This window comes from Terrapene carolina, unplaced genomic scaffold (genome assembly GCF_002925995.2).
Source record: "Terrapene carolina triunguis isolate 2854851 unplaced genomic scaffold, T_m_triunguis-2.0 Scaffold227, whole genome shotgun sequence".
Classification (NCBI taxonomy): Eukaryota; Metazoa; Chordata; order Testudines; family Emydidae; genus Terrapene; species Terrapene triunguis.
In genome coordinates this window covers 1,068,161-1,082,432 of record NW_020664578.1, presented here as the reverse complement: position 1 = coordinate 1,082,432, position 14,272 = coordinate 1,068,161, and the positions used below count along the sequence as shown (strand labels likewise).

Here is a 14,272-nt window from a genome sequence, read left to right as displayed (position 1 = left end):
CCCCACTGATCCCCCATTACCCCACTGATCCCCATCCCTCTACCCCATTGATCCCCCTCCCCCACTGATCCCCACACCCCTCACCCTCTCTCCTTGGGCCAGTCAGACCAAGCCAGGCAGCTGCAGCCGGAAGCGGAAGTGCAAACTGCCCCGCCGCCGGGGGACACGGGGAGGGACGCACAACAAAAGTCAGGAAGGAGCATGGGCCGCGAAGAGTCGTGCGCATGCGCCAGGAGTGAGCGGCGGCGGAGGTGGGAGGGCGGGGGTCAGCCGTAAGACAGTGTACGCATGCGCCCAGGCTGTTGAGGCACAGAGGCGAGATTGTGCGCATGCGTGTGCCCCTCTGGAGGCGCGCGGGGCTGGGAGGGCGCTTGCGCCTGCGCGGTCCTGCGGCGAGGGAGACCATAGAGAGCTGGCGGTGAGTGGGTGCGATGTGCCGTTGGGCGCTCTAGCCCTGCGGAGGGTGAGCTCTATGGGGCCAAAGGAGCTGCGGGAGGGGGCGGGGCCAGGAGCCTCGGGCTGCGCCTCCCTCGGGCGGGGACAGGGGCTGGTGACGTCTGCTGGCGACACAGACAGAACTGCATTATGGGTGATGTCATAGCGACGTGCCGTGCGGTGACATCACAGTGGCATGACGTCGCGGCACGACGTCACAGTTATACTGTGTAATGCCATGGCAACGCCTCCTGGTGATGTCACAGCCCAGTGTCATGGCAACGCCTCACTGAGTGATTTCGCGCTGATGCCCCAGGCCCTGACACATCACAACAGTGCGATGTCGCACTGTAATGTCATGGCAACGTCTCAGGGTGATGTCACAGTGACGTGGTGTCACAGCACAATGTCACGGCAACACCTCACTGAGTGATGCCACGCTAATGCCCCGTGTCATGACATCACCACAATGTCTTGTGAGTGTAACGCCCTGGCAACCCCTGGTGACGCACGGTCACACGACACAATGCGCCGTGTGACGGTGCAGCCACAGCGCCCCACCCAGCCAATGCCAGGATGGCACGGCACGGCACAGGCTGCTGCCACCCGGCACAGCGCAACAGTGGCACGAGGCAATGGGATATGGGGCCTTCCCCTCGCAGGCGCCAGCTTGGATCCAGACCTTTGGAGGGCTGTTCAGCATCATACGGGAAATGAGTTTGCTGGACCTCAGCCCATTTGCTAGTGTAAAGGAGCCCACATCACCAACCCACTCCCAAGCCTGGCAGAGATGCCAGGGGGTGAATGCCTCATTGAATTGGCCTTCCCTCTCCCCCAGGAAGTGCCCCTCATCCCCAAACCCTTTACATAAGCAGCCCCTGGCTGCAAAGAGTAATTAAAGGAGCCAAGCGCGTTCAGTCGGACCTTCCTGCTCGGTGAGTCTCTCCCTTTTTCCTTTTAGGAGGTTTTAACTCTTTCTTCATGCACCATTTCCCATCTCTCAGGTTCACCCCACAGCCACTGCCATGACGGGGCTCTCCGGCCAGCCCCTCTCTTTGGAGGAGCAGAAGCAGTTAGCAGTGAACATCACCCATGTCCTCTCTCTCTATGGCTCCATTGTGGACTCATACATCATTGTGAGTCCTATTCAAACCGCGATTGGGCTTTGCTGAGAGGCGGCGGGGTCCAGCATGTAGGGCGCTGGCCTGGGACTTAGGAGACTGGGGATTCATTCCTGCCTCTGCCATCAACCTGCTGTGTGACCTTGGTCAAGTCACTGCCCTACTCTGTGCCTCAGTTTCCACTCCCACTCTTTGTCGGTTTTGTCTATTTAGATTGTAAACAGTTTGGGGCAGGGACTGTCACTCACTATGTATATGAACAGCGCCTAGCACAATGGGGCCATTATCTCGGTTGGGGTTTGAGTGCTGGGGGTGGGCTGGGATGATGAGTGCTGTTGCCTAAACTTTCCCCTTCCCCATCACCCTTTCTTCCCTGCAGGAGTTTTTCACCGATAATCTTTGGGGGAAGCTTCCTTATTCCTGGCAGGCAGTGCTCACCGATCTCCCCTCCCCGCAACTCGCTGCCGTCTTGCTCGAGAAAGGAAAACCGGAGGAAGTTTGGTAAGAACATGCTCCTGTCAAAGGGGCTTTACTAGTGTCCTCTGTGGGCTTGTTTTAGCTGCAGGGGTTTGCAAGGGGCATAGGGCTGCAGGCAGGGCTTGTGTCTGCAGGCTGCATTGTCAGTTATAGCAGAGGATGTTTTTCCCTCTGAGTCAGTCCTGGACCAAAGCCCTCGCATGGTGCTAGGGAGTGCTGTGGTGATAGGGGAAATGCCTATCAGAGAGGATATGAAACCCCGACCACTCAGTGGCTAGATATGTTGACAGGTGCTTTGGAAAGGCTTAGAGATACAGATAGGCAGAGACTTGTGGCCTTTAAAGACACCACAGCATTTTTTTTATTCGCAAGAGTCAGGGTTGCATTCCCAGTGGCCTAAATCCAGCATTCTGCCTCCTTAAATTCCCCATGCAGTTCAACTTGGATATGATTTGCTTCGTTACCACCCATCCTGAACTTTCACATACTGTTCCTCTGTGCTGTTAAACAGCTGCCGCATTCTACTCCAGAGGTGGCCGCATTTCCCCGGTGGGTGAAGTGATTTGTACAGCCGTAGTCTGTTCAGTCCCTTTGGTGCGACAGCAATGGGAACTCCTTGTCCATACACTAACTGCGGTCCTTGTTCTGCCAGTTACAGCGTGGTGTGGCCGCTCTCCTTGCTGGCCTTTAAAGCTACAGCGCACACATTGGCTTTCTCCAGAACGCCTCGTGGCAGAGGCGGCACGTCAGCGAACGGGAGGCCAGAGGAGTTCAGGGAGAACCGGTGTCAGAGCTCGAAGCTTAACCCCCTTTTCCGGAAGCACGTCAAGCCGAAAAAGCAGCATGAAATCCGGCAGCTCGGGAAGGTCTGTGGCTAGCATTTCTTGTCCCCAGTAGGAATGATGACATCACTATAGCTGTGACTCCAATCCAGCAGCCCTTGGGTCTACCCCCATCTCTGGGGTCTCGCTTTCTCCTATCCTAGCCTCCTTTCCCACTTCACATCCCCAGGAGCATCAAGATGCGCTGATGGGCACTCTGCGTTCGCTGAAGTCAACGGGAGTCTTTCCATCAAATCCAAAGGGCTTTGGCTCAGGCTCTATCTCCCTGTAGGCAGAAGAGAAGACAGCATGGTACCGTGTCCAGTACGGTGAATGTTGAGGTCTCGGTATTGCCTGCGGCACTGAGCTCACCAGAACTTGGTGTCTCCGCTTATTAAAGCCCCATAAGCTATGTTGGAAGACAGCCCGCATGAAAAGACTGTTCATGAGGGGCCTAACCCAAAGCCCTCTGAAGATGATGGAAAGATGCCTATTGATTGGAACAGGCGCGGAGTGCTCAGGAACAGAGCCACAGAGAGAAGATTCCTAGCAGCACGGGGTCCTGGTCCATGACTGAGGCTCCTAGCACTAGGAGAACACAAGTCATTAAGAGCAGTGCTGTAGGGTAGGCAAAGACAGCCTAACATGCCACCAAGTCACTCCATTATCACGCTCCTTCCATCCACCACGATGGCTGGCTGTATCTCCACTGTGTCTCCAGCCCATGCGGCTAGAATGCCATCAAAGCAGAATGAGCAACAGCCTCCGTAGTATAATTCCTAGTAGCAGGGTGATGAAGCGATCAGATTAGTTAGAAGGTGACTCTCCTCAGCTCTGAGGAATGGCATTTCTTGGAGGAGGAAGACCAGCGCTTGAGTCCAGGCCTTCCTCTGGCAAAGGCCAAGATCATGGGTTTCCAGCGGGGGAGTTGCAGTTCCAGAGGGAAAGGGGGTCACACGCGGGTCCAAGGGCGGTCACCGCTGTCCTCCCTTGATCAGGGGGTCCCCACCGTTTTTTCAGTTGCAACATAGGGTCGTGATAAGGAAAAGTGCGAAGGCCATTGGCCAACGTTCTCCTAGCTGGGGGTTCTCCTAGCTGCATCCTCGACTGAGCAGCCCAATAAAAGAGGCCTGATCTGTCAAGATGTTGTACCCTGAAGTCGGCGGAAGCTGCGTCGAGAAGCAGGCCAGCTCCCTAGGTGTTGCAACGTGGATTTCGGTGGCTAACTCTCCGCACCCAAGCTGGACAGCCTGGGCCTTTCTGCTGACAAGTTCCTTGATGAGTCTGCACCTTTATTTTTTCCTCAGGTGGTGAAGAAACTGAGCGAGATCGCCAGGTGTGACCAGGTGGTAGATATTGGCTCTGGCCAGGTAGGTCACTGGGAGCCTGTAGTTCCGTGGTTTGCATTATACTTTGTGTCCCAGATCCTTCCCTGGAGGGGTGAGGTGCATTGTCTCCTGCTGCATAGGAGGGGTGACGGGCTGGCTCACGGGGTTCCTTTCACCTTTATGTCACCCATTTGGAGTCCCGCCCTGGACTGCGGGTGAGCCTAAGACCTTGCCAGCTGATGGCGCCTGTGACATAGTGAGGAGTAACTCACTTCCCAGGAGACCGTATCCCAAAACTCACCAGCACGATCAGTGCCAGCTGCTTCCCTCGCTGGCAGCCTTAGTGGAGAGGCCAAGGACTGAATGGATTATGGAGACCGAACTCACCTAGGAGCTGTCTCTCTATGGTCCCCTATGCAGCTTCTAATCAGTTGCACGTCCTGCTTTGCCCGCACAGTGCTTTTGAGATAGGGCCCTGCAGCTCTGGTTTGTAACCACCACTGTGTCTTTTATTTGTGTGATCTCAGCCACCACCCCGTACAGTCCCATGCAGCCAGCGGCGGCTCCAGGCACCAGCGCTCCAAGCACGTGCCTGGGGCGGCAAGCCACGGGGGGCGCCCTGCCGGTCCCTGCGAGGGCGGCAGTCAGGCAGCCTTCGGCGGCATGCCTGCGGGAGGTCCGTCGGTCCCGCAACTTCGGCGGCAATTCGGTGGCGGGTACGCCGAATCCACAGGACCGGGGACCTCCCACAGGCAAGCCGCCGAAGGCAGCCTGCCTGCCGTGCTTGAGGTGGCACAAAAGCTAGAGCCGCCCCTTCATGCAGCAATTCTGTTTGCAGTGACATACCGTCATCATCCCTTGGCCAGAGAGAAGAGAGTGCTCCAGAGCTCCCCCTTGACCCTGGCTTTGCTGGCCTGCCTTGCTTTTTCTCTCTCCTTTGCACTTCCGTCTTGGGCTCCTTTTTTACTCTCGCAGTTAATGGGCTAATTATCTCCTTAGCTCTCCCCAGCTCAGGCTGATCTGGACATTAGCCATTCCCTCCCTCCTTCAATCAGGCCCTTTGGTGGGGCGGGAGGGGAAGAAATTGGATTTACAGCGACCAGAGTGCTGAGTCAGCTGCTAGTTCTCAGCACTCCGCCGCAGGCCCCCAACCCAAGCACTCAAAAATCATGACTCGCCCCAGTGTGGGGAAATGCATCCCCCCCCTCCCTAATCTTCCAGTGCTGGGGGAGGGGAGGGAGCTTTCAGAAACCCCCAAAGCAGCAGCCGTGTTGACGGTCGGCGTGTGTTCCCCTTCAAGGGCCATCTCTCTCGCTTTCTGGCCTTCGGTCTGGGTTTGTCCGTCACGGCGATCGAGGGAGACGGACGCCTGGTTGACATGGCGACGAAGTTTGACCGAGAACTGGTGTGGGCGCTGGAGAAGGAGCAAGCGCGACAAGCCAAGGTAGACGGTGCAGTGGGGGGCAGAGGAGGGGCCCAAGGCTAATGCCCTGTGCGGATCAGTGGGCTCTTCACACCAGGCAATGACTACATTCCTATGGGGTTGGAAGGACGGCCTAGTGGGTAGGGCACGGCTTAGGACTCAAGAGACTTGGGTTGTGTTTCTGGCTCTTTGAGCGACCCTTAATCGACCCTGTGCCTCAGTTCCCCATCTGTGAAATGGGACTGAGCCGCCTACCTCTCAGGGGTCCATCTCTGATAGTGAGGTGCTCAGAGAACCCGGCGCTGGCGAGAGATATCCTCCTGACGCTTCCCGCCCCGAGGAAATCCAGGCTGCGACCCATTCAAGGAGAGGATGTTAATATTTTTACCCTGAAGACTGTCTAGGGAAGAAGCGAGGCTCCAGCGGAGGGAGCATGGTCTAGTACAGAGGGGGGCAAACTACGGGGCCCGCGGAACCGTCCTGCCTGGCCCCTGAGCTCCCAGCGGGGGAGGCTAGCCCCTGGCCCCTCCCCTGCTGTCCCCCTTCCCCCGTAGCCATGCCGCCGCGTGGGCAGCGCTCTGGGCGGCGGGGTTACACGCTCCACGGAGCAGCACAGCAGCGTGTCTGGCTCCGGCTGGGCGGCGCGGCTGCCAGACATGCTGCTCTGAGCGGCATGGTAAGGGGGCCGGTGCCGGGGGGTTGGATAAGGGGCGGAGGTCAGTGGGCGGGGGTGTGGATAGGGGTTAGGGGATGGGGAACAGGGGGGTTGGATAGGCATGGGGTCTCGGGGGGCCGGTCAAGGGGTGGGGGTGCGGGGGGGGGGCGGGTGGGGGACAAGGAACGGGGGGGGGTTGGATGGGTGGGGGGTTCTGAGGGGAGCAGTCAGGGGGCAGGAAGTGGGAGGGGGCGGATGGGGGCGGGGACCAGGCTGTTTGGGGAGGCACAGCCTTCCCTACCCGGCCCTCCATACAGTTTTGCAACCCCAGTGTGGCCCTTGGGCCAAAAAGTTTGCCCACCCCTGGTCTAGTAGCTGTGGCGTGGGACTGGGTGTCGGAGATCGGGGTTTTCATCCTGGCTCTGCTGGGTGGCTTTTTGTTAACAGCTTATTGGGTCTGAGCTGCTCCCCGATCAGGACGGCCAGGGTAACCTGAGCTCAGACTATAACCATCTGTTAGGAGTTAACCCTTTACTGCCAGAGGCGACGGAACTTCCCTTTATTCCGTGGTGGCCCACTGGGACGGCGCAGTTTGCACCTGCCTCTCAGGCAGCTGGCATTGGCCTCTCTTGAAGGCAGAACCCCAGCCTAGCCGGAGCCTTAGTCTGATCAGCTGTGGTAGTGTTGAGCTCAGACAACCACCGCTGAGTGGCTGTCTGTGATTCGTTGTTTCTCCCTTCCTGCAGGATCCAGGGGAGATCTCCCTCCGTGGGCCGAGCCACGTGGCGGGGTGGGTCGACCCCCAAGCACCATGGCGGGAATTCCTCCTCCCGCCGCAGCCAGGAATAGACACAGCTCATTCTCCCATGGCAGAAAGCGGCCTGTCCCCAGAGGCCGGTGCCACCTACGACTCACCAGGGCCACGGAAGATCATTCCCCCCACAGCCCCTTGTGGGGGTGGCAGAGATAGGGCAGAGACGGGCAAGGCTGGAGAGAAGGGGCCAGGAGGATGGAGCCGCATGGCTGCTGCAAGAGAGGAGCAGGGGGGAACCCCAGATCCCTTCGGAAGCAGAGGCCGTGGCTGTGTTCCCAACGGGCCTCACCCTCTGTATCGACCGAGCCGCCCAACGGCAGTAAATCCCCTGGGGCTGCTGGCAGAGGGCAGGCTGCTCCTGACTGGCCTCCATGCGTGCGGAGACCTCAGCGTAGCCCTGCTCAGACACTTCACCCGCTGCCCCCACGTGGTGGCCATGACCTCGGTGGCCTGCTGCTACATGAAACTCACCACTCAGGAGGAGCCGACCCCTCCTGGCCTCGCTGCACCGCCTCCTCCTTCCACCGACCGGCCTGAGTACGGCTACCCCCTGAGCGCCTGGGTGGCCGGCCTGCCGGGCCACGCCCTCTCCTACAAGGCGCGGGAAGTGGCCTGCCACGCCGTGGAGGACTACGTGCTGCGGCTGAGGAGCGAGAGCCCCGTCCTGCGGACTCACTGCTACCGCGCAACGCTGGAGACGCTGATCCGGGCGGCTGACCCGGCGAAGAGATGCCTCGGGGTGCAGACGGTCAACAAGGCCCACCAGCTAGCCTTCGAGGAGTGAGTCAGCCGGCGTGGCGTGTCTTAGCAAAGTCTGGCCTAGCTAACCAGCCAGTGGCCACGCAGCAGAGACAGGCCTCATCCCATCTCGACAGCCCTAGAAGCTGGGGAGACCAGAGACGGGGCTCCGGTTCTGGCTCCTTACTGGAGATGGGAGGGCTGATCCTGCTCAGAAATTCCCCAGAACTCGGGGGCTGTTTGGATACAGAACCTCATTGAAAGGGACGGAGGCAACTGTCTCCTGGTTCCTAGCACCCGTCTCCACTCCCATCGATTGCTATTTAAACAACTTAGGGGCACGACTCTCCACTTCTCACAGATGGGGAAACTGAGGCACAGGGACATGACGTCACTGATCCACCCCATCTGACTGGCTCACCTGAGGGTAACTCAGGGGTTAATGGGCACATGCCCAGTCTGCTCCCCATGCTATGTCTGACAACTGATGCCCAAAGCTATATATACATGAGCGGTATACAACTCCTGGGTTCCCTTCCCTGCTTGGGGATGGGAATGTGGCTTGGGGGCTAGAGCTAGTGGCAGGGTGGCAAGTGGCCAGGGGGCCTGGGCCCTGCCAGGGTCCTGTCAGCTCCGGCTGAGCTGCCCTGGGGCGGGCACCAGAGCTGACGGGGCCATGCTGTTTCCCCTTGGCAGGTACGCCCGGCTGGGCTTGCAGCGGGTAGGGCTGGACCCCGCCGCCCCTCTGGATCGGGCCTGCGTGGATGCTATGCTGGCCCAGCAACAGAACGTGGTGGCCTTCTTCAGCCTGGCCCTGCTGCTGGCGCCGCTGGTGGAGACCCTCATCCTGCTGGATAGGATGATCTACTTGCAGGAGCAAGGTGAGTGCCTCGGACCGACCCACCCCCGGCCCAGGCCTGGGATCCAGGGCAGAGACACTCGGCTCCTTCACATTGCGGGGGGGGGGAGGAGGGGGGCAACCATTTGCCCTTCCCCTGAGCTGCTCCTTGTAGCCCTCTGTCTCCAGCGTGGGGGGATTTAAACCCTCCGCCTGGCACGGACGAGCATGTTCATCCTTGGGATGCTGGCTGCAGCGAGCGAGTGTTTTCCCCTCCACCGCCCCTCGCCTCGCCAGTAGCTGCCCTTTGTAGCCCACAGAGAGCCCTGGCCTCAGTAACAGTAACTTCCCAGGCTAGCGAGCCCGTGTCCCCCTCTGTACGGCTCCCACTTGCTGGGCTAGCGAGCAGGTCCTGCCTCCCGTTCACCCAGCGAGCGAGCACGCGTGTTCCTGTCTCTATCGCCACCTACTCGCCAGGCTAGCGTGTGCATCTGGGGACTGTGGGGGGGGAAATGATCTTTTTGAACAAACCGCCTGACCTGTAAGAACTCACTACAAACCCCACATGTGAACTACTCGGTGTCCCTCCCACTCTTCCCCTGCAGGCTTCCAGTGCCAGTTGATTCCCCTGTTTAACCCCAGCTTCTCGCCCCGGAACCTAGTGCTGGTGGCGGCCAAGGCTGGGCTGGACTCTGCGTTATCCACGCTGGCAGGGGAAGACTGACTCACACCAGCTTCCATTGATGCACATGAAGCGCCTGCAGCAGCCTCTGGGGAGGAACGTGGCAGCTGTTGAACAGCGTACGGGAAAGAAGGAGGCACTCGTCGTAAGAAGAGGCGGGCACTGGGGGAGTCCGGGGCTGCCTGTGGCAGGCTAGTGCAGCCTCAGAAAGTTCTGCCGCAGTTGCGCATGGGGAGCGAGATGATGTGGCCCATCCAGGACCAATCCTTCCCCCTTCAGCCCCACTCAAGGGCAGGGAGGTTTCTTCCCCCCACCCACCGTTTCCTTGGGCTAGAAGAGTCCAAGGAGGAGCCAACCCCAGGCACCAGAGAAAGCCCAGCAGGGCCCAGTTAGGGGCAGCAGCAGCAGCTCCAGGTGCTGACTGGCTGGTTGCCCAATCTCTGCACCTCCACCTGCCCGACCTTCCTGGCCTTGCATCTCTCACCCAAAATAAACACCCCCCAAAAGAGCAGTGGGACGTACCACCAGGTTTGCATTGTCTGTCACTGCTCCTTGTCTACATGGGGACAGGCAGCGACTCTCCCACGGGTCTGTGCAGAACACGATGGGCAAGGGTGGGCGCTGCCGTAACAAGCAGTGTTAATCCTAATGGGGGTGGGTTATGGATCCTCTTACATCTCAGCTTTTGAGGTGCTCACCCCTCGGGTACTTATCCCACTCCCCCCCCCACCCCTTACAGAATGGAACAGGGGTTAAGTGACTGTCCTAAGGTCACCTGTGCAGCCTGTAGCAGAGCTGGGATCTAATCCCAAACTGGCCCCCCAGACACCAGGCCTCCTTTCTCTGTACCCAGAGGCCGAGCCAAACAGTTACAGCCTAAGGTGGGGGCCAACTGGGGCTACCCTGCCCTCCCCACTGTTTAACCTGGGGGGGGAAATTGATATTCAACTGTCTCGGCCTGTGCGGCTTGGCTGTTTGCTCCAGCCCTCCCCAACCATCTCTCCAACTCAGCTCCATGCCACACCTGCCCCCTTCCCCTCCCACCCTGCTTCTCTCAGATGCCCCCCCTTCTTTGTGTTCAGCCCATCCCCTGCCAACTAAACCCACCCAAAACCCCCCAGAAAACTACCATGCCACTGGCTGCCACCTCGGGGGTGCCGTACCCCTTTCCCCGAGACCGCAGTTGGTCAGACTGTGCGCTCTGCGGCGCAGGGACTGGGTTTGTACAGCACCGAGCACAGCGGGCCCCCACTCGGGCTCTGCCGTAACCAACAGGATTCATAAGCCAGACCCAGTTCCGCTCGGGTCTCTGCCCAGGCGGTGGCAGCGAGAGGCCGCGTTCGCTGCCACAGGAGGGATGCGTGCCCTGCGGCTCAGAAAGGAAGATGGCCGAGACTGGCATACAAAAGGGGTCAGGATGTCTTTATTGCCGGCCGGCGGGAGAGGCAGGCCCTAATTGCCACCGGCCCCCTTACCCTTGAAGGCAACTGGGGACTCCAGGAGAGCGGGCCGCCCACGAGCCACATGGCGTAAGCGCCGGGGTCACAGGTAGAGACAGCTGCAGAGGTGCTAATACCAATAGGACTTCTTGGCTCGGCGCGTCTCCACGATGCCCTGCAGCTCCAGGATTTCTTCTTCGAATATTTTCAGGGATGGCTGGTAGGTCCTGTCCAGCGCATCATCCACTGAGGTGTCCTTTGGCCCATCTGCCCGGGGAGGAGGAGAGGGGAGTATGTTACAACCTCGATCTCGGCACCGTCTCCAGGACGCTGCGGAGAACAGCACCCCTTCCGCCGCAGATCCGCACAGCAGAGACGGCTGTGGGGAAGAAGGGGGTTCGCTCCCACGGGGCCAGCCCAGCCCAGCTGTGTGGGAGGGAGCTCGAATGTAGCCCTGCAGGGCCAGCCCAGCTCCAGGGGTAGCCGAATTCTAGTCCGGCTCATGTCTCAGGGGAATTGGACCGGGCCACATCATGCCCAGGGCGAGCTCTGCTTGACGCGCGGGACGGGGGGGTTGCCGCCATTCTGATCGGGTCCATGCTGGTATCAGCGATGACACGACATGCTGGGCAGGGGAGAATCAGGCCCATCTCTTGGGACCTGGGATCGCCAAGGCACAAACTCAAAAGCCACGTGGGTTTATACAGTCGCTTCCCAGATGGGAAACAAACGTCAGTGGAAACAGGGCTAACGAGAGAAGTGTGACAAAACCCACTCCTGGTTTCCCCGAGTCTGGGTGAGGCCAAGGCTCTTCCAAGCCAGCAGCTGTAAATGCAGGCTGTGGGGTGACTGACAGTACAAATAACTCAAGGAAACACTATCCCCTCCCTGGCCCAGCTGCGAAGCAGGCTCCGCTTTAAACCTCTCGGCCCGATTCTCAGCCCCGCGCCCGCAGGAAAACGTCACCGGCGCCCACTTGAAAGTCGCTTGGCCCTGGGAAGCAGATTGCAAATTAGAGCAGCTCCGTGGCTGCTCTCACTTACACCAAGGTCTGCGCGGCTCTAGAACACAGAGCACAAAGGCGACTTAGAGTCAGCCACAGGGCTGCAGCGACTGAGAATCAGGCCCCAAGTGTGCCACATGCCGCAGACACCATCCCATTTCAGCCCTGTTGCTCGGGCACCTTTCAGCAGTTCCCAACAGAAAGCAACGTCGGCTCGCCCGGGGCCAGGTGGGAGAAGCCCCTGGCAAACCCGCTCACCTTTCCACTGCTCTGGGATGATGCCGTCCCGGCGCTGGTGGACGGGTGCAGGGATGATCCTGCCGGTTCGCAGAGACACCCTCACTCGCTCACCCTCTTCGGTGTAGCGCCACTCCACCTCGGTGGGCTTCCTAGGGGGAAGGGCAGGGGGATCAGACGAGACCCCCGAGAGGGTTGCTCAGACCAGCCAAAAGCCTTTGGGGAGGTTTTTAATTGGTGTCTGTGGAAGTCTCTCTCTTGCTGCAGCACAGGGGCCCCTAGCACCTTGCAAGGGGATTGCAGTTAGCGCTCCCCCAGAGGAAGGAGCGCCCCCTACTGTTCCCTCCAGCACAGTGTCCCCTAGTACCATGCTGGGGCATTGGGGTCAGCACGGACTCCCTGGGGCACAGCACCCCTACTGAGCCCCCGCCCCCCACTCCTTGGGGCACAGCGCCCCCCTCACACCACACTGGGGTCAATTCTGCGTTACCTATTGATTCCTTGCCACGTCCGGCCCAACTCTTGGTTTCCCTTATTACCCTTTGCCTCACAGGAGCACCTAGCAGCCCGAGTCATTGACCCCCGCTCCCCGGTGCCAGGTGCTGTACAGACACAGAACAAAGACAGGCCCTACCCCAAAGAGTTTGGACTCTAACTTTGAGCGTCTCCCATCCAAGTACTGGCCAGGCCTTGCGCTGCTTAGCTAGACAGATCCGGTAGGTTCACGGCTGCGGGCAATGCCTTAGGTGAGGGTTTAACACAGCACCAGCCTCCCACAGGCAGCTGGAAGGACGCCGGTGCCCCCAGCCGAGCCACGGGCCGGAGCCTGGGGCAGCATTACCTGTCCGTAGGGTCGACCAGGGCAATCTGTCGGAGCAGCAAGGGTGCCTCGCTGGCGATGTACATCCCCGGGTAATTGGCGGTTTTCCCCATGTAGTGGTAATGCTGGAAACAGAGAGCTGGGTTTCAAACCGCCGCCCCTTCCTCACCCACTGGCCTCGCCCCAGGGTCCCTCAGGCCAGGAGACCATCCCGGCCAGGGCAGTGGCTGAACTGGGTTGTGGCCTTTTACACTCTCACACGTCACTAGCACCAGTGACTGCTGGGTGGGAGGGGAGGGGTTATTGCCACCATTCTGCAGCACATTACAAGCTGATTAAACCTCACAGCCCACCCACGTAGTGTAGGTTAGCCCTATCTTACAGATGGGGAAACTGAGGCACAGAGAGAGGAGTGACTTGCCCCAGGGCTTGGAACAGGCTCACTGCACAGTCATTCTTGGGGTTCCTTGGGCACCGCGCACCAGAGACTCAGAACAACCCGAGCAGCAACGGGGATAGAACTCAGAACCTCCTGCGCTGAGAGCCCAGCTGCCTGAGCTAAAGGAGAATCCCCATTGGCGGTATGGGATGTATGACACACAGCAGAGCAGTTCTGATTCTAGCTGGCCAACACACAGGAGATTGAGGCTTCCCCCCCGTCCTTCCCTTACCGTATTCAAACCTTGCACAAAGACCCAGTTGCGAGCTCGGATGACCTGGTTCACCATTCCTTGCTTCCCAGCATCCTTCCCGATTAATATCTCCACCTGAAACACAACAAGTCCCCGTTAGAACTCCATACGGGACCCCCCCGGCTCGGGGCACAGAAACTCAGTGACGCCCCACGCTAGACAATCCCAGAGGGGGACTACTTATGGCTGGGGCTCACCGTGTCCCCACGGAACACTTTCCAGTCCTCCTTGCTGATGGGCTCCACAAACACCTTCTTGCGTCTCTGCCCGGGGGGGTTGTTGGCCTTGGCCATGGCCGTCCCGGGCCGGTAGATGCCGTGGCGATAGTCCGGGGGCAGCTTCATCCTAGCCGCCATGGCAAGCAAGGCGGTCAGACGCATGGTCCCGCTCGGCGAGGGCGGTCACGGGTCAGCAGATCCAGCCAAGGCCAGGCCTAAGGTCACAAAGCAAATCAGCGGCCGAGCTAGGAAACAGAACCCAGGTGTCCTACCTCCCGGTCTCGTCCCTTTCCCCACAATCCTCAAACCCACAAAGCCCCTCCCCTCCCAGAGTAGGGTGACCAGACAAGTGTGAAAAATCGGAACAAGGGGTGGGGGGTAATAGGATCCTATATAAGAAAAAGACCCAAAAATCAGGACTGTCCCTATAAAATCGGGACATCTGGTCATCCTATCCCAGAGCCAGGGAAGGAACCCAGGAGTCCTGGCTGGTCTACGCACAGCAATAGCGCATGGGGAGAAGATTTTAAG

At 59.4% G+C, this 14,272-nt stretch overlaps 3 protein-coding genes across 3 annotated transcripts in view; 1 reads left to right on the top strand and 2 right to left on the bottom strand.

Annotated features, from left to right (window-relative positions):
- Positions 1 to 194, bottom strand: part of ISG20L2 (interferon stimulated exonuclease gene 20 like 2) — a 7,510-nt gene extending 7,316 nt beyond the window's left edge. Inside the window, exon 1 of the mRNA XM_026656304.1 lies at positions 85 to 194. The gene's annotated coding sequence lies outside the window, so the exon portion shown is untranslated. The remainder of the gene's footprint in view (positions 1 to 84) is intronic.
- A 145-nt stretch (positions 195 to 339) lies between these two features.
- RRNAD1 (ribosomal RNA adenine dimethylase domain containing 1) lies at positions 340 to 9,861 on the top strand. The gene is made up of 9 exons (XM_026656306.1): positions 340 to 418; positions 1,440 to 1,571; positions 1,936 to 2,057; positions 2,686 to 2,899; positions 4,162 to 4,224; positions 5,483 to 5,626; positions 7,007 to 7,854; positions 8,509 to 8,693; positions 9,256 to 9,861. Exons 2-9 carry the CDS (start codon positions 1,461 to 1,463, stop codon positions 9,372 to 9,374), a joined length of 1,806 nt encoding a protein of 601 aa, XP_026512091.1. The 5' UTR covers positions 340 to 418; positions 1,440 to 1,460; the 3' UTR covers positions 9,375 to 9,861.
- An 872-nt stretch (positions 9,862 to 10,733) lies between these two features.
- The window catches only part of MRPL24 (mitochondrial ribosomal protein L24), a 3,777-nt gene continuing 238 nt past the window's right edge, over positions 10,734 to 14,272 (bottom strand). The window contains exons 2-6 of the mRNA XM_024217380.2: positions 13,721 to 13,956; positions 13,503 to 13,598; positions 12,853 to 12,956; positions 12,033 to 12,163; positions 10,734 to 11,038 (exon numbers count right to left, since the gene is read on the bottom strand). Coding sequence (XP_024073148.2) covers positions 10,902 to 11,038; positions 12,033 to 12,163; positions 12,853 to 12,956; positions 13,503 to 13,598; positions 13,721 to 13,903 — 651 coding nt within the window. The 5' untranslated portion in view covers positions 13,904 to 13,956 and the 3' untranslated portion in view covers positions 10,734 to 10,901. The remainder of the gene's footprint in view (positions 11,039 to 12,032; positions 12,164 to 12,852; positions 12,957 to 13,502; positions 13,599 to 13,720; positions 13,957 to 14,272) is intronic.